Here is an 18,814-nt window from a genome sequence, read left to right as displayed (position 1 = left end):
AAGAGGGAGATGAGCATTGTTTGAACTTTATTCTCATCTGATTTGGTTCAAGGAGGAAATAACATACCCAGTTAAGTATAGAAACCTAACTTACCCTACAGGCAGTAGGAAGAGAAAGGAGATAGAAAGGGGAAGGGGTGGTTAGAAGGGAAGGAAGAAGTAGTAAGGAAAAAGGGAAAGAAAAGGAATGGAGGCTGATAAAAGACAGGGAAGACTGAGGGTAGCAATTGTCAAAAGCAAAACCCTTTTGAAGAGGGTAAGGGAGAAGGGAGAAATAAAAGAATAAATGGGGGGGGGGAATAGGATGGAGAGAAAGACAGATAGTAATCATGACTGTGAATGTGAATGGGATGAACTCTCCCATAAAACAGAAGGGGAGAGTGGAATGGATTAAAAATATAATCCTACAATATGTTGTTTTTAAGAAACATCTGAAAAACTAGCCGTGTAAACTTGGGCAAGTTACTTAACCCCAATAGCCCTCCAAAAGGCCAAAAAAAAAAAAACACATCTGAAACAGGGGGACACATAGAAAGTAAAGGTAAAAGGGTGGAGTAGAATATATTATACTTCAGCTAAAGTAAAAAAAGCAGGGGTAGCAATCCTAATCTCAGAAGAAGTAAAATTAAAAACTGATCTAATCAAAAGAAATAAGGAAGGAAACTATATTCTGCTAAAAGGCACCACAGACAATGAAGTAATATCATTACTAAAACATATATGCACCAAGTAGTAGAGGATCCAAATTCTTAGAGAAGTTAAGGGAGCTACAGGAAGAAATAGAAAGCATAACTACATTAGTGGGGGACCTCAACGTCTCCCTCCCTGAACTTGATAAATCTAACCTCACAATAAACAAGAAAAAAGTTAAGGAGGCGAACAGAATTTTAGAAAAGGTAGATATGGTAGACTTCTGGAAAAAATTGAATGGGGACAGAAAAGAATATATCTTTTTCTCAGTGGTACATGGCACATACACAAAAACTGACCATGTACTAGGGCATAAAAACCTCACAATTCAGGCAAAAAGACAGAAATATTAAATGCATCCTTTTCAGATAATGATGCAATAAAAATTATATGTAATAAAGGAGCATGGAAAGATAGATTAAAAATTAATTGGAAATTCTATGCGGTAAGACAGAAATATTAAACGCATCATTCTCAGATCATGATGCAATAAAAATTATATGCAATAAAGGGCCAGGGAAAGACAGACTAAAAACTAACTGGAAATTAAACAATTTGATCCTAAAGAATGAGTGGGTCAAACAAGAAATTATAGAAACAATCAGTAATTTCATTCAAGAGAATGATAATAATGAGACAACATACCAAAATCTGTGGGATGCATTAAAGGCAGTTCTTAGGGGAAGTTTTATATCCCTGAGTGCATACGTGATTAAATTAGAGAAAAGGGAGATCAACGAATTGGGCATGCAATTAAAAAACCTAGAAAAAGAACAAATTCAAAATCCCCAATTAAATACTAAACTAGAAATATTGAAGACTAAAGGAGAGATTAATGAAATCGAAATTAAGAAAACTATTGAACTAATAAATAAAACCAAGAGCTGGTTTTATGAAAAAACCAACAAAATTGATAGACCCTTAGTCAATATGATAAAAAAAAAAAAAGAAAGAAGAAAACCAAATTATGAGTATCAAAAATGAAAAGGGTGAATCTACCTCCAATGAAAAGGAAATCAAAACAATAATTAGGAATTATTTTTCCCAATTGTATGCACATAAATTTGACAATCTTAGGGAAATGGATGAATATTTAGAAACATACAAATTGCCCAGATTAATTGAAGAGGAAGTAAATTACTTAAATAATCCCATCTCAGAAAAAGAAATTGAACAAGCCATCAGTCACCTCCCTAGGAAAAAATCTCCAGGGCCAGATGGATTCACTAGTGAATTCTATCAAACATTTAAAGAACAATTGATTCCAATACTCTACAAATTATTTGGGAAAATTAGTGAAGGAGTCCTACCAAATTCTTTTTATGACACAAATATGGTTCTGATACCTAAATCAGGAAGAGATAAAACAGAGAAAGAAAATTATAGACCAATATCCCTCATGAATATAGATGCAAAAATTCTAAATAAAATACTAGCCAAAAAACTACAGCAACTTATCTCAAGAATAATACACTTTGATCAGGTAGGATTTATTCCAGGAATGCAAGGATGGTTTAATATTAGGAAAACCATCAGTATAATTGAGCATATCAACAATAAAACTAGCAGAAACCACATGATCATCTCAATAGATGCAGAAAAGGCTTTTGACAAAATACAACATCCATTCCTATTAAAAACATTAGAAAGTATAGGAATAAATGGAGCCTTCCTTAAAATAACAGGTATCATCTATTTAAAGCCATCAGCAAGTATTATATGCAATGGGGAGAAGCTGGAAGCATTTCCCATAAGATCAGGGGTGAAACAAGGGTGTCCACTATCTTATTCAATCTGGTACTAGAAATGTTAGCAGTAGCAATTAGAGAAGAAAAAGAAATCAAAGGAATCAAGTTAGGCAAAGAAGAGACCAAGCTATCACTCTTCGCAGATGATATGATGATATACTTAGACAATCCTAGAGAATCAAGTAAAAAACTGCTTGAGACAATAAATAAATTTGGCAAAGTTGAAGGATATAAAATAAACCCACATAAATCCTTGGCATTCCTATATATTTCCAATGAAACTCAACAGCAAGAAGTAGAAAGAGAAATCACATTTAAAGTTACTGTAGACATTATAAAATATTTGGGAATCTACCTGCCAAAACAAACCCAGGACCTGTATGATCATAACTACAAAACACTTTTCACACAAATAAAGTCAGATCTAACTAATTGGAAAAATATCAATTGCTCATGGCTGGGTAGAGCTAATATAATAAAAATGACAATTTTACCTAAATTAAATTATATATTTAGTGCCATACCAATTAATTTACCAAAAAACTACTTTATAGAGTTAGAAAAAATAGTAACAAAATTCATCTGGAAGAATAAACGGTCCAGAATATCAAGGGAATTAATGAAAAAAAAATGCTAGGGAAGGTGGACTAGCTTTACCAGATTTCAATCTGTACTATAAAGCAGCAGTCATCAAAACGACTTGGTACTGGCTTAGGAATAGAGGAGTGGATCAATGGAATAGATTAGGCACACGAGATTCAGAAGTCAACGACTACAGTAATGTATTGTTTGATAAACCCCCAGACCCTGGTTTTTGGGATAAGAACTCACTATTTGACAAAAACTGCTGGGAAAACTGGAATATAGTATGGCAGAAACTGGACATAGACCATTATCTAACACCATATACCAAAATCAAGTCTAAATGGGTTCATGATCTAGGTATAAAGGTTGATACTGTAAGCAGTCTGCTAAAACAAGGAATAGTTTACCTATCAGACTTGTGGAGAGGGAATGACTTTATGACGAAACAGGAATTAGAGAACATTATAAAATGTAAAATGGATAATTTTGACTACATGAAATTGAAAAGTTTCTGTACAAATAAAGCCAATGTAACCAAGATTAGGAGGGAGGTGGGAAATTGGGAAAGAATCTTTACAACCTATGTCTCTGACAAAGGACTCATCTCTAAAATATACAGAGAACTGAGTCAAATTTATAAGAATACAAGTCATTCCCCAATTGATAAATGGTCAAAGGATATGAACAGGCAGTTTTCAGAGAAAGAAATTAAAGCTATCTATAAGCACATGAAGAAATGCTCTAATTCACTATTGATTAGAGAAATGCAAATCAAAACAACTCTGAGGTACCACATCTCACCAGTTAGATTGGCTAAGATGACAAAACAGGAAAATGACAAATGCTGGAGAGGATGTGGGCAAACTGGAACACTAATGCATTGTTGGTGGAGTTGTGAACTGATCCAGCCTTTCTGGAAAGCAATCTGGAACTATGCCCAAAGGGCTATAAATACTTTCATACCCTTTGATCCAGTAATACCACTCCTAGGGTTATATCCCAAAGAGATCATAGAAATGGGAGAAAGACCCATATGTACAAAAATGTTTATAGCAGCTCTTTTTGTTGTGGCAAAGAATTGGAAATTAAGGGGGTGTCCATCAATTGGGGAATGGCTGAACAAGTTGTGGTATATGCATGCTATGGAATATTATTGCGCTATAAGAAACGGGGAGCAGGCGGTCTTCATATTTACCTGGAGAGGCTTAAAAGAACTGATGCTGAGTGAGAAGAGTAGAACCAGGAAGAATTTGTACACAATTACAGACACAACGTATGTGTGATGACCAACTTTGATAGACTGGACTCTTCTCAACAATGCAGGGATATAAGTCAATCCCAAAAGACGCATGATGGAGAGAAAAACGTGCATCCAGAGAAAGAACTAGAAAGAACTAAATTTATATCCAGGTGGAAGCAAAATACCTGATCTTTTTCATTCTCTTATTTGATTTTATAATGATTATAAGACGCCATGGGGGGGGGGAAGGGAAGGAGGGGGACAAAATGTGAAATTCAAGGAATTGTGGAATTGAATCCTGTAAACTAAAAGGAAACAAACAAATTAATAAATTAAAAATTGAATTAAAAAATTTAATTGGAAACTAAGTAATCTAATCCTAAAGAATAAGTGGATAAAACAACAAATCAGGGAAACAATAACTTCATTCAAGAGAATGAAAATAAAGAGACAACATAGCAAAATTTATGGAACACAGCAAAAGTGGTTCTCAGGGGAAGTTTTATATCTCTGAATGTTTACATGAATGAAATAGAGAAAGAGAAAATCAATGAACTGTGCATACAACTGAAAAAGCTAGAAAAAAGAACAAATTAAAAATTGTCAATTAAATATTAAATTAGAAATGCTGAAAACCAAAGGAGATACTGATGAATTTGAAATTTAGAAAACTACTGAATTAATAAACAAAAAGCTAGTTTTATGAAAAAGCCAATAAAATTAATAAACCTGTGATTAACTTGATAAAAAAAAATTACCAGTATCAAAAACGGAAAGGGTGAATTCACCACCAATGAAGAGGAAGTCAAAACAGTAATTAGGAATTATTTTGCCCAATCATATGCCCATAAATTTGACAATCTTAGTGAAATGGTTAAATATTTACAAAAATAAAAATTGCTCAGATTAACAGAAGAGGAAGTAATAAACTTAAATAACCCCATCTCAGAAAAAGAAATTGAACAAGCCATCAATGAACTCCCTAGGAAAAAATCTCTAGGGTCAGAGGGTTTACAAGCAAATTCTGTCAAACATATAACGAACAATTAATTCTAATACTATATAGACTATTTGGGAAAATTGGCAAAGGAGTCCAACCAAATTATTTTTATGATACAAATATGGTACTGATACCCAAACCAGGAAGAGCTAAAATAGAGAAAGAAAATTATAGACCAACTTCCCTAATGAATATAGATGCAAAAATGTTAAATAAAATATTAATAAAAAGATTACAGCAACTTATCATGAGAATAAGACACTTTGATCAAGTAGGATTTATACCAGAAATGCAGGGCTGGTTCCATATTAGGAAAACTATCATTGTAATTGATCATATCAACAACAAACCCAAAAGAAACCACATGATCAATAGATGCAGAAAAAGTTTTTGACAAACTACAACACCCATTCCTATTAAAAACACTAGCAAAAATAGGAACAAACAGAGCCTTCCTTATAGTATCTACCTAAAACCTTCAGTAAGTATTATATGTAATGGGAATAAGCTAGATGCATTTCCAATAAGATTAGGGGTGAAACAAGGATGCCCATTATCAATGCTGCTGTTCAATATGGTACTACATATGTTAGTTTTAGCAATAAGAGAAGAAAAAGAAACTGAAGAATTAGAATAGGCAAAGAAGAAATTAAGTTATCACTCTTTGCAGATGTTATGATGATAGACTTAGAGAATCCTAGAGAATCAAGTAAAAAACTATTTAAAATAATAAAAAAATTTAACAAAGTTGCAGGGTATAAAATAAACCCACATAAATCATTGGCATTTCTATATGTCACTAACAAAGCTCAACATCAAGAAATAGAAAAAGAAATTCCATTTAAAGTTACTGTAGATATTATTAAATATGAGAGTCCACCTGCCTAACTCCTAAATTGTGAGCCAGAGGGACTAGGAGGTTCATGTTACCCTCTACAGTAAGAGGAAGGTAGGAGACAGGAAGGGCTTTGAGGGAAAGATAATGAGTTGTTTTGGACATATTGAGCTTAAGTTGTCTACTGGACAACCAGTTTAAGATGTCTGAAAGGTAGTTGGATATGAAAGATTGCAGGTCATCAGAGAGATTAGGGCAGGAAAGGTAGATCTGAGAATCATCCACATAGAGATGATCATGGGGCGGCCAGGTAGCACAGCGAGTAAGAGCACCGGCTCCAGTGTTGAGAAGACCTGGAGATCGAATCCCGGGCTCAGACACTTAAGCACCCACCCAGAAACACCTGGCCGTGTAACCTTGAGCAAGTTACTTAACCCTGATTGCTTTAAAAAAAAAAGAGAGAGAGATGATCATTAAATCCATGGGAGCTGATGAGATCACCAAGTGAAGTAGTACAGAATGAGAAAAGAAGACCCAGGAAAGAACCCTGAGAGACCACTATGGTTAGAGGGTGTGATCTAGAGGAATATGCAAGAAAGGAGACAGGAGTGGTCAGATAGGTAGGAAGAGAGTCAGAAGGGAGAGGTGACCTGAAAACCTAGAAGGAATAGAGTATCAAGTAGGAGCAGTCAACGGTGTCAAAAAGCTGCAGAGATATCAAGAGGAATGATGACTAAGGCCACTGCATTTGGCAATCAGGAGATTAGTAACTTTGCAAAGAGAAGTTTGGGGGAATGATAGGATAAGATTGTAAGGGGTTAAGAAAAGAGTGAGAAGAGTGAAAGTGGAGGCACCTAATGCTGACTGCCTTTTCAAACAATTTAGCTACAATGGGGAGGAAAGATATAGGATGATAGTTAGCAGGGATGGAAGGATCGAATGAGGGTTTTTTTTCAAGATGGAGGAAAGATGATCATGTTTGTAGACAGAAGGAAAGGAGCCAGTAGAGAGGGAGAGACTGAAAATAGGTGAAAGATATGTGTGTGTAGATACATACACATACACACACACACACACACACACACACACACCCTATATTAAATTGCTTACCATATTAGGAAGGGGTGGGAGAAGGAAGGAGAGAGAAAATTTGGAACTCAAAATTTTATAAAAATGAATGTTAAAAATTGTTTTATACATAATTGGAAAAAAAAATACTATTTTAAAAAAGGAAACAGGTGAAAGAGTGGTGAGGACAGAGAAGGAAATCTATTGGAGGTGATGGGACGGGATGAGATCACTTAAACAATAAGAGAGTTTAGCTTTGGTAAGGAGTAAAATCATTTCATATGAAACAGGGATGAAGGAGAAGAGAGTGGCAGAAACCATCTAAGTAACAGGAGAAGATGGAGCTTATGGTGAATGGCCTCAATTTTTTCTGTAAAACAAGAGGTAAGGTTCACAGCTGAGAGAGTGGGGGGATGGAGAACCACAGGAGGTTTGAGGAGGGATGAAATGGTTTGGAAGAGATGCTGAGGAGAGTGGACAGTGAGTTGATAAGGAAGACACAGAATGCTTACCTAGCAGCAGTACAGACCTAGTTGAGATTACATAACATAAATTTATAGTGGACCTAGTCAGAACAGTATATGATTTCATTCACTTTCATTTAGCAGCCTGTGTGTAGGCAACAATGGGAGTGATACAAGGCTAAGGCCTGGCTGGGCATAATCTAAAATATGATAAGAGGACTAGGGACTCAAGAGAACAAGACAGTGTAGTTAAATTTTTTCACCAAGGAGTCAAGATGGGGAAAAGAAGAGAGAAAAGCTAGCACAGGAGATGGCCTGGGAGAGAATGGAGGAGTCTAGGGACTTGAGGTCACAGTGTGAATGAAGAGTAGGGTTATATAAGGAGAGGGAGGAAGGGAAGAAGGGAGAAAGAGAGGGAGAGAAAGGGAGAGGGAGAGAGTGGGAAAGAGAAAGAAGGGGGGGAGAGAGGTGAAAAGCCAATAAATTTTGGTAGGATAAGAAATTTCAGAATTCTTAAACATGGACTGGGTGATGGCAAGATCAAGGGAGGGTATAACCCTATCTGTGTGTGCCTGAGATGAGGTAGAAGATTAGCTCATAGCTTATGAGCATGTTGAGGAATTGAGCAGTTAGGATAACTGAGAGGAAAAAAAAAATACATATATATATATATATATATATATATATATATAAAAGTACCCTAATATGAAGGCTGGAGTAGGGAAGGAGAGGAAAATTGTATAGAACTGATTGAGGAAGGAAGGGGAGTGAACTAAAGGTCTGTAAACAACAGCTACCAGGATTTTGATTAGATGAACCTCAAAGGAAGAGAAGTTACAGAGTGACGGAAATAGACAATGAACCTAGAAGTGGCAATGGGGAGCAGAAATACTCCAACTCCCCTACACTGACCAAAAAGCCAAGGAGAATGGGTGAAGATGCAGTCAGTACTGGAAAGGGTGGCCAGGGAGGCTATATCATCAGGGAAAGCCAGGTATCAATAACAATTAGTACATGGAATGAGTGGGAAAGGAAGAAATTTAAGATGAAAGGAAGTTTGTTGCCTATGGAACAGACATTCCAGAGGGCACAGTGGAAGGAATGGGTGGAGTTAGGATAAAACTTTGGGGTGGTAGGGTTGAGGTGGGTGGGAATGAGAATATCAGAATGTGGAGTGGAGTTTGGATGATGATCTACAGGAATTCAGAGTTACTGGCATGTCAAGGGTATGACCAGGTATGAAAATGTTCATCCCTCAAAAGACAAGTATGGCAGGAGATGGAAGGCTCGAAGTTAAAGGGAGGGTTGCTCTCTGCACTGAAGATTTTCCACATTCCACTGAGAAACTGGGCTGGCAGCAGGAGGAGGAAGATGCCTTGAGCTGGTATAGATCTGGAATTGGTTGATTTGGCAGGTCAGTGTTTTAGGTATGTACTATTTACCATGTCAAGGAAAGATCTGTTTATTTCTGTGTTTCCTAATGTTTTTAGAAGAAAAAGGTGTTGTATTTTGTCAAAAGCTTTTTCTGCATCTACAGATACAATCACAATTTTATTATTGTTATTTATATAGTCAATTATGTCATTAACACTTGACAGATTTATACTTCCTAAAATAAAAATATAACTAGCTTAGCTGAAACCAGAAAGATTACATTATAATTAGACTGTAGACGTTAACATTATACCATTTGCTTGAAGAATCAATTCAGCACAGGACAAGGTATTTACTGTGTACAAGGCTTTGTGCTAGGCCTGGAATAAGGTGGAAGAAACAGTAGCCCAGAAATGAAAGCCTGGATATGTAACCTTAAAAAGTTGGTACAATACTCTGAAGAGATCAAAGAAAAAAGAAAAGGACCTATACATATATATATATATATATACATATATGTGTAAATATTTATAGTAGCTCTTTCTGTAGTGGCAAAGAATTGGAAACTGAAGCAATGTCCATCTATTGGGGAACAGCTGAACATGTTAGAATATGGAAAGCTGAACATATGGAATATGAAAGTGATGAAATTAAGAAATTATGAAGGGGATGGTTTCAGAAAAACCTGGTAAGTCTCTATGAACTGATCCAAAGTAAAGAGAGCAGAATGACAACAATTTACATAGTAACAGCAATATTGTAATGATAATCACCTACAAAAGACTTAGCTACTCTGATCAATACAATGATCCACAACAATTCCAAAGGACTTATGATGAGAAATGTTATCCACCTCCAGATAGAGAACTGATGAACTCAGTGCAGATTGAGGTATATATTTTTCCTTTCTTTTTTTTGTTTTTTCCCCCTTTTTCCAGAGCATAGTTAATGCAAACATGCTTCTTCATGACTTTGTATGTAAAATGAGTATTGTATTTCTTGCATTCTCGGTGGTTGGGGGAGAGTGTGGAGAGAAGGGCAGAATTTGGAACTGAAAATAAAAGTGAATTTTTAAAAAGTCAATACATACTAATGAGGAAGTTGAAAGTCCTAAGATGGTTACTATCACTGGCATTCAAATCCTTTTAGATTCAGAAAAGGGTAAGAGAAGTCCAGTTAGTACTGAGAAAATGGGGAAAACAAGTTTGGACTAAAAAGACTTAAGAGATGAGCAATTATAACCTGAAGTCAAGGGGTTAAATGTGACAATCTAAGGAAATTTTTAAAAGCTCAAGCTAGGATTTGGTGTAGTGGGAGTGGGAAGGGGAATGGAAATGGAATAAACTATTAAGAAAGGAAAGGAGCTCGGGTTAGGGGGAAAATATGAGGGTAGTGAAAAATGGACAGCTTTTTGGAATAAAATTGCATTAATGCTTTAAACTTGTGCCATACTAAATAAAGAAAATAAGTCTACATATCTACAATTTGTCTATTCTATATATAATTTGTACCCTAAGATTCCCTGGCATTATAATAATAACAGTCCATATACTTTAATGAACTAAGATAGGAAGAGGAGAGGGGAAAAAAGAAATGAGTAAAAAAGGTATGAATTACAGAGTAATGGTTCTCAGAAGACAGACTGCCCCACTCTTGATTCTACAACAAAAAGTCACTAAAAACCTGTTATGGTAGAGGAGGGATAGAAAGGAGAGGTTCCTACTATCACAAAAGGCATGAGGTAAAAGCTTGGCAAAAACAAACCAAAAAAGCCCCACAGCCTACTGAGTAATTTTTTTCCTCTCAAAAGCTCTTGAAGTATGGGTGACGACATGTGCTACTTAGAAACACAGAGCTCTCTCATCAATCAGTAACTTGCAATTTGACATAGCAAGACTGAGAGCACCACAGTGCTACAGCCTCCTAAATGCAAAGCACTACCAAATACTGGTCAATTTTTTCATCTGTAAATGGAAGCAGTATCTTCCCACTATTAATGTACAGAGAGACAATGAGGACAGAGATTCATCCTGGTGGAATGGAAAATACATTAGATATGGAATAAGAAGCCATGAAATCAAATTTTGGCTCTGACACTTATTTGCCCTGTCAACTTTCTGAACCTTTAAAAATCTTATAATCATGAATTTAAAGTTAAACATAACTTTGGAGGCTAGTTTTATATAAACAGCTACTTAATACTGGTTTTTTTAAAATGCTTTTTTAACTTCTGATTTACATCATTCACTTCTGCCAGATTTTGAGTTACAAATTTTCTCCTCGTTCTTCCCCAAAATAGCAGTCCCACAGGATATCCCCTCCTCCAATCTGCTCTCTCCCATATCTTCTCCCATACCCCTTTCAACTTTTCCAGTGGATCTCTAAGCCCCAGTGCCTGTATATCTTATTTCCCAATTAAATGTAAAATAGCATAATAGTGTGTGTGAGTGTGTATATATATATATATGTGTATATATATATATGTGTGTGTGTGTATATATATATATATATATATATATGAATATTTGATTTTAAAACTCTGAATTCCAGATTCATTCCCTTCCTCCCTTGTCAGCCACCCTTACTGGGAAGATAAGCAGTTCAGTATAGTTTGTACATGTGTGGCTAATGCACATAACATAGTAGATATATTGTAAAAGACTGACATATTTCCCTCCCTCCTATCCCACCTCCCACTTGTTCTATTCTCTACTTTGATCCCATCCCTTTTCAAAAGTGAGTGCTTCCAACTTCCCTCCCCCCCAGCCTGCCCTACCTTCCATCATCCCCCCTGTCATTCCCTTCCCCCCTAATACCGTTAATAATAAGATGAGGAGTGCTTTGAATTTCTTGAAAAATGTAACAATAAAAACTACAATTAAAATTATAAAAATAAACAGTAATGCCAAGCCATGCAGACACAACCAGATTCATTTTATTAAATGGGTTTTAACATAAATGAAGAAAGAGAACACTATAGTAAGGGTTATTTTTAAGTGATAATTTTGGTTTTCTGAGAATAAAAATTAAAACAAAATGTTATTTAACTGGCAAATCTGTTTTGTTGGGGAATTAGAATAAGAGGAAACAACCATTTATTAAGATGCCTTACAATTTCAATGAAAAATTAAAGTTACATGCATAGCACTTGTACAAACATGTATTAAAGGCAACTGAAAATAAGATACTCAATTGCTGTACAAAGTGCTCTTTGTTTAGTTTAATTGACTACTGAGAATGCTATAGATCACTAAAATGAATTCTAAAGACTATGTGCAAACAGAATGGGAAGCCCAATCATTATAACAAGATGCAACTGCAAGTCTTCAAAAATTCTTCATGAAAAGTTGACACTTTTTAAAACAACAAGGCCATCCTGGGATCAAAATTGCACTACTGTTATCAGAGTGCTAATCTCCCTTTGGGTCTGTACTTAATGAAATAATAACACAAACTTGAAATATGCAGAAAAGATATGCTAACTTCCAAACTTGGCAAAAGATGCAAAATACTATTAAGTTTATATCTGAGCCAACAGACAAGTCCAGATTACTGAAATGACTCTCTGGCAGTGCAGACCTTGAGCTTCTGCCAGGTCAGTGCAATATGAAAATGAAACCTCATTATCCCACATCTGGCTAACAAACTATGAGATTAAAGAAGCAATATTCATGTCCAATTTTTATTTAAAGCCTCAGCATCTCCAAAGGATGAAGACCTTTTCAAGTCCTCAAACCTCCTGAACTCACCATTTGTTTATATGAAGTTTGGTCTAAAATAAGGTAGGGAAATGGATAGAGTGATGGACCTGCAATCAAGTTGTAAATTCAACTGTAACTCAGACACCAGAAAAGTGTGACACCATACAAGTCACTTAAGCTCTCTCAGCCTCAGTTTACTCAACTGTAAAATGGGGATAATAATAGAACCTACCTCACAGGCTTGTTATCAAGGTCAAAGGCAACAACATATGTAAGTGCTTTGCAACCCTTAAAGTGCTATAGAAATGTTAGCTAACAGCTTTCCCCACTTTTGCACTTTTATTGTACTTTTCAACAGTGGATATCAAAGTCCCTTTAAAGGGTCTGCATTATTAAACACATAATTAACAACTTATACAACACTTAAGTGCCTCAAAACAGTTCCCCAGAAAGCTTTGCCTGGAAACCATTCCCTCCTGCCAGAAATGGGTAAGAGGTGGGAAGTCATTACTAACTCCACCTCACAGCCAAGGAAACTGAGGCACGGAGACAGTACATGCTCAAGGTGACCCAGCAGACAGGGTCCGCTGACCCTCTCACTCCCTCTGTCCGCAGCCTTGGGAGCACGTGCACGCACCTCTTCCCCATCAAGTCGCCGCTTGATGCACCCTCTGCGACGCCCATTCTACCGGAGAATAAACTGAGGCCAGGAGCCAGGCCGCCTAAGTCTCCGGCCCTAGCCCCGGCACTGCAGTCCTCGCTCCCTCCCCTCCCCCAGCCCGACTGCCATCTGCCTCTGCCTTCACATCGCCTCCCACCCGCCCGTCCCAGGTACCTGTCACCGGGCGCGCAACTGCGGCACAACCGCCGCCTCCTTCCCTCCTCCTGCTCATCCCGGAGCTGGTCTCACGCTCCGCCCGCGACCACGACGGCGCTCGGGGGGGCGGGAGCTGCTGCGGCTGCCGCTCCAGTGAGCAGCTGACACGCTCCGCTCCGCTCCCGTCCTGTCCCGCCCCACTCTGCCTCGTCCGCCGGCACCGGCTCCTCTCCGAGGCTGGCCTGAGACAGCAGCAAACAACCCGGGTCGCCGACCACCTAAACTTCCGCTTCCGCGTGTGCGGAAGACTTCCGGCCACCGAGTGGCAGCGCGGGGCACAAAATTGCCAGAGCGTCGCTCTGCCGCCATCTTCAATCCGGGGACCTGCACGCCCTTCCTCGGCTTCTCGGGCCCGCAGGCGGCCTCCTCCTCGCCGCGCACGTGCTGGGCTTCAGTTATTGTTTCCTGCCTTGCCTCCGCCTCCCTTCCGCTACAGGCCTTCTTTTGGGGATCGGCCTAGGTTAGCAGACTCGCCGCGTTTTCTGGCTGGAGCAGGGCGACGGAGGGGACCAGGCTGCTTGGCCACGGGCGGCGGAGCTCAGCCCAGCCGACGGCCCCCGCTCCCGGCCCGGCCCCCGTAGCCAGAGGGCTAGTAAAAGCATCTCCCTGCCAAGGTTGTTCAGCAAAGCGTGGGTGCCGAGCCAGGCAAAACCCGACCCTGCCTTCAAGGAGCTCGCAGTCTAACGGGGAGACGACGCGCAAACGGCTGTGTGCAAGCAAGATGAAAGCGGTAGTTTCCGAAGGAAGGCATCCCGTGTGGAGGAGGACTGGGAAAGGCTTGCAGAAAGGGAAAGAGACTTTTGAGAAGCTGGGGGTCAGCCAGCGAAAACGCAGGGGATCGGGAGACAGACACTTGCAACACCCTTGACAGACCTTAAAGTGCTATTATTACTATTGTTCTAAATGGGAAAGAAAGCGTCAGCCCCAATCGCTTGCATTTCTGACTAGATGAGGTGTCTTCATCTAAATGCACTGACCGGGCTTGGTTTTTAACTTGAGGGTTTTCTCACAGCTGTAGTAATTTTAAAATGTAACAAGCAGGTTTGTGGAAAGATTACTATAACTTTTGTTCTCCAAAATATTGTTTTGCTTCAGTTCCCCTTTTTTCCTTAGTACTGCCCATCTTAGGAGAGCTATCCAAGACAAAACTTGAGACTTTAACCTTCTGGAGGAGAAAAGAAATGCTTGGGATTTCTGTTTTATCTTCTCCTTGACCCTTTTGTTTTATTTGTTTTTGTTTACGTTCTCTTTGCCCCCTTTAGTACTTTGAATGCCAAGGAGGACTACCTAGTAAAAACCTATACGCGTTTACTCTCTTAGTTCAGGTTTGACATTGAGATGAAATGATGCAGATGACCAGGAAGGGGTCTCATTGAAGCTGAGGTCAATCAGATCCTGGGGCAATTTGTCTTTTAGGTAAAGTTTCCCCATACTGTGAATGTGAAGAAAAATTGTGGCAGAGAAACACTATTCTAGAAGGACCTAGCCACAAAATTGCGTGTGGTAAGATCTGGTCATCTGGGACTATAAAAAGTTTTAGCTACATAGAGGCCTTGCCTTGGTGTGTGCAAGTCATCATACCCTAATGACCTACTGATTAAAGGAAGCATTCCAGGTGCATACAACTTCTTTATGTCCCAGATAAAAACCCACACCCTACAGGGAGCCTTTTCCAGTCCCCCTTAAGTCTACTGCCTTGCCTCTGCTGATTATTTCCTTCGCCATATATAGCGATGCTTGCGCACGTTTTTGTGCCTCTTGTCTTCCCCATGAGACTGTGAATTTGAGAACAAAGACTGTCTTTTACTTTTCTTTGTGTCTTCAGTGCTTAGCATAGTGTGCCATAGTAGGCTCTTAATGTTTATTGACTATCTCTCTAAAGCAGTCTTTTCTTTAAGGCTTTAAATTTTTACCACTAAACAAAACTTTCAACATAGTAATTTTAAAAAGCCTGGGGGAACATGATAAAGATACTTTGTCCATTTTCACCTTCCTTTGTTTTGAAGCTAACTAAGTGACATGGTAAATAGAGTGACTGGACTTGGATTGAGGAAGACCTGAATTCAAATATTGCCACAGCTGCTTACTAACTTTGTGATCCTTGATAAGTCACCTAAATTTTTAGCTTCGATTTCTTCATCTGTAAAATGAGAATAATAATAGTATCTACCTTATCGTCATGTTATTGTGAGGATCAAATGAATTAATATGTGTAAAACACATTGCAAATCTTAAAGCATTATATTAATGTACACTGTGATTATTCTCCATGCTTCTGGAACTTATTTTTGATAATTATGTGTTGCCATGCATTATTCCTGAATGACTTCATGTTTACTTTAAGCTCGTCTTCCATTAGAATGTATGCTCCTTGAAAATAAGGACTATATTTTGCCTTTGTATATCCAGGACTTAGCACAGTGGGTAGCATTGTGTAAGAGCTTCATAAATGCTCATTGACTGACAGACAACTCTGCCTCTAATCATGTGGTTTTACTATTCCTTAGAGTTAGTCTTCTTCATTGATGGAAGCTTGTTACACTTTATTATCTATAACTAAAATAATAACTTTTCTAAATGAAAGTAACCATTTTAGAACATTACATGAAGTGTGATTATTTTATTTTTCATATGAAGTGAACTTTTTCTATATTGGAAACTACTTCAGAAGAGCTGCCCAAGAAAATATCACTTCTTAACTCGCACACAGTTCTGGTATCTATTTGGTCTCATGTGAATGGAAGATATGTAGAATTTATAAAAATACTGAGTTAGTTGAAACGGAATAAACATTTTTATGGCACCTACTATGTGCTAGATACTGTACTAAGCTAAGGAGTGCTAAGTGATGCTACAGAATTTCTAGAAATGCAATTCTCCCTTTTTTTCCTCTGGACATTTGCTAATTCAGAGATCCCAGTTTTGTGCTAAATATTATGTGAAGTGTAGAGTTAGTTGGACAGGATTATTAAGGGATACTGCTGAAATCTGGCAGTGTTTTGTTTTACTCTTTTTTCTCTCTTGCTTTTTCTGTAAATTTAGAATTTTCTATTTGAAGAAAGATGAACATTCCCAAAATTAGTCCATTTTCCTCCTATTTCGCCATATGTGAAAATATGCAAAAATACTAAAATAGATATTGGGGTGGGGCAGTTTGGCAAAAACCATTGTACTTTTATCAACAACAATTTACTTTCACATCTATTCTAGCAGCTCTATTGAAAAAATTCTTCCCCTTCCTAAGGTTATTTGCCTTATAAACTATTCCTGTTATTAACTGATATACCTCTCCAGTGAATGATGTAGTCTCTATTTCCTGGTATCTTTTATGTTCAGTTATTTTTTTATATGAACATGGATTTTGGTCAGCATCTGTTTACAGATAATAATCCTGTTAATTCTTTAAATTCTAATTCTTTTTCAACAGTCAAGAATGGGTGCTTTGAATGGAACTTCAGGCCTGTGGGAAATGATTTAGCAGGGGTTGGCATGTGATAGAAGACTTGGTGTAATCGATAAAGCACAGCAGATTTAGGTTTGAATCCACCTCAGACACTTTCTAGTTGTGTGATTGCAAACAAGTACCTTAAATTTTCAGAGCCTTGGTCCCTTTTCTGTAAAATACAGATAATATATTTATATTGCCCATCAGGGTTGTGGGGAAAACACCACAAAATGTGAAGATTAATACTAATGCAATTTAATTACATTTTATTGAAGTTTTATTTTATTTTTTGCCTTTTAAAAAATTTTGATCATATACCTTTGCAGAGAGCAATTAAAGGCTTTCTATATTTAGAAAGAAACAGAACAGAATCTTGTTTTGCCTCCTGTCTTTGTATTAGTTAATTCATAGTCACTGATGTGCCTAAGGATTACAAGACATTGAATGTATCTGTGGAATGTTCCTACGTTGGCTGTATCAGGTGACTTTGTACACATTGGAAGCACTGAATTTGACTGGTTACTTCAGTTACACTGGTCCATTTGGCCCCTGATTTGCAAATTAAAGGATTAATTGTGCCTCTGGTTTAAAATACATCTATTGCTGGTTCAGAAATTTTATTGGTTCAAAATTCAGGACTTGTGGTTATCTTGTTTCCCTAGTAAATTAACAGTTTTTTCATTTTGCCACACAATAGCCAACATTCTATGTGGCACAAAATAATTTCATGGTCACTCCCCATCTCATTACTTTTTTAATGATTTGTTATTTATAAGTGATATCCTGTAACACTTTGTACACTCTTGGTTCCAACTTGTTGCAATGGCATGCCTTTGTATGATACTGTGAATGAATTTCACATGTGAGTGTTGGCTCAGCAACCTTATCAGTTATTCCAGTCAAAGCATCATCAGAGGCTATATTTTTTCCCATAAATTTTTCCCATAAATTATAGTTTTTATTGAAGAATTGATTTACTGTTAAGATTATTTCTTCTCTGGTACAGCTTTCCTTTATTGGTTCCCCCCAAAAGTAACTCTTTTGTATTTCATTAGGATAACATAAACTGAGATATGTTAGAATCTTTACTTTCATCTAACAATATAGCAAATATCACAGATGATACAATTTGCTCTTATGCTTGTTTCTCCAAAACTTCACAAAATTTTCAATGCATTTTCCAACAATCTGCTGACAAATCTATTTTATTTTGTTGCCATATTGTTTTCCACATATTATGTCAGTCATTTTTTAATCACAGTAAGAACATATCTTTCTGTAGTGATATTGATATGCAGTTCTTTGTCTTGTGAGTTGATAATTAATTTATGAAATTATGAAATAGGGGCAGGGGCACCTGGTTCTTTGGGTACTTGCAAGGTAATGGTTGTGGAAACAGGGCAGCAATCACACCTTTTTTTTTTTCAATTTATTTTTAGTTTTCAACATTTTCTTTTATAACATTTTGAGTTCCAAATTTGCCCTCCTTCCTTACCCCCTCCCCAAGATGGCATGTAATCTTATATAGGCTATACTTACACAATCATATTAAACATATTTCCATATTAGTCATGTTGTAAAAGAATAAGAACCAAAGGGAAAACCCATGTGAAAGAGAAAACAAAACAACAAAAAAGAGAAAATAAAATGCTTTGATCTGCATTCAGACTCCATAGTTCTTTCTCTGCATGTGGATAGCATTTTCCCATGATGAGTCCCTTGGAATTGTCTTAGATCATTGTATTGCTGAGAAGAGCTAAGTCTTATCAAAGTTTATCCTCACACAG

General features: G+C 37.4%; 1 protein-coding gene and 1 long non-coding RNA gene across 2 annotated transcripts in view; one reads left to right on the top strand and one right to left on the bottom strand.

The window, feature by feature from the left end:
• The window catches only part of UGGT1 (UDP-glucose glycoprotein glucosyltransferase 1), a 128,473-nt gene extending 114,446 nt beyond the window's left edge, over positions 1-14,027 (bottom strand). Inside the window, 2 exon segments of the mRNA XM_069063350.1 lie at positions 13,541-13,651; positions 13,654-14,027. Coding sequence (XP_068919451.1) covers positions 13,541-13,651; positions 13,654-13,891 — 349 coding nt within the window. The 5' untranslated portion in view covers positions 13,892-14,027.
• On the top strand, positions 13,996-15,839 carry LOC138142296 (uncharacterized). The gene is made up of 2 exons (XR_011163397.1): positions 13,996-14,535; positions 14,582-15,839. It is a non-coding gene; the product is annotated as an uncharacterized lncRNA (long non-coding RNA).
• The last annotated feature ends 2,975 nt before the right edge of the window (positions 15,840-18,814 follow it).

This window comes from Petaurus breviceps, unplaced genomic scaffold (genome assembly GCF_028583685.1).
Source record: "Petaurus breviceps papuanus isolate PSGF00001 unplaced genomic scaffold, PetGlider_PUasm1.0 90556, whole genome shotgun sequence".
Taxonomy (NCBI): domain Eukaryota; kingdom Metazoa; phylum Chordata; class Mammalia; order Diprotodontia; family Petauridae; genus Petaurus; species Petaurus breviceps.
This window is presented reverse-complemented; position numbering and strand designations above follow the sequence as displayed.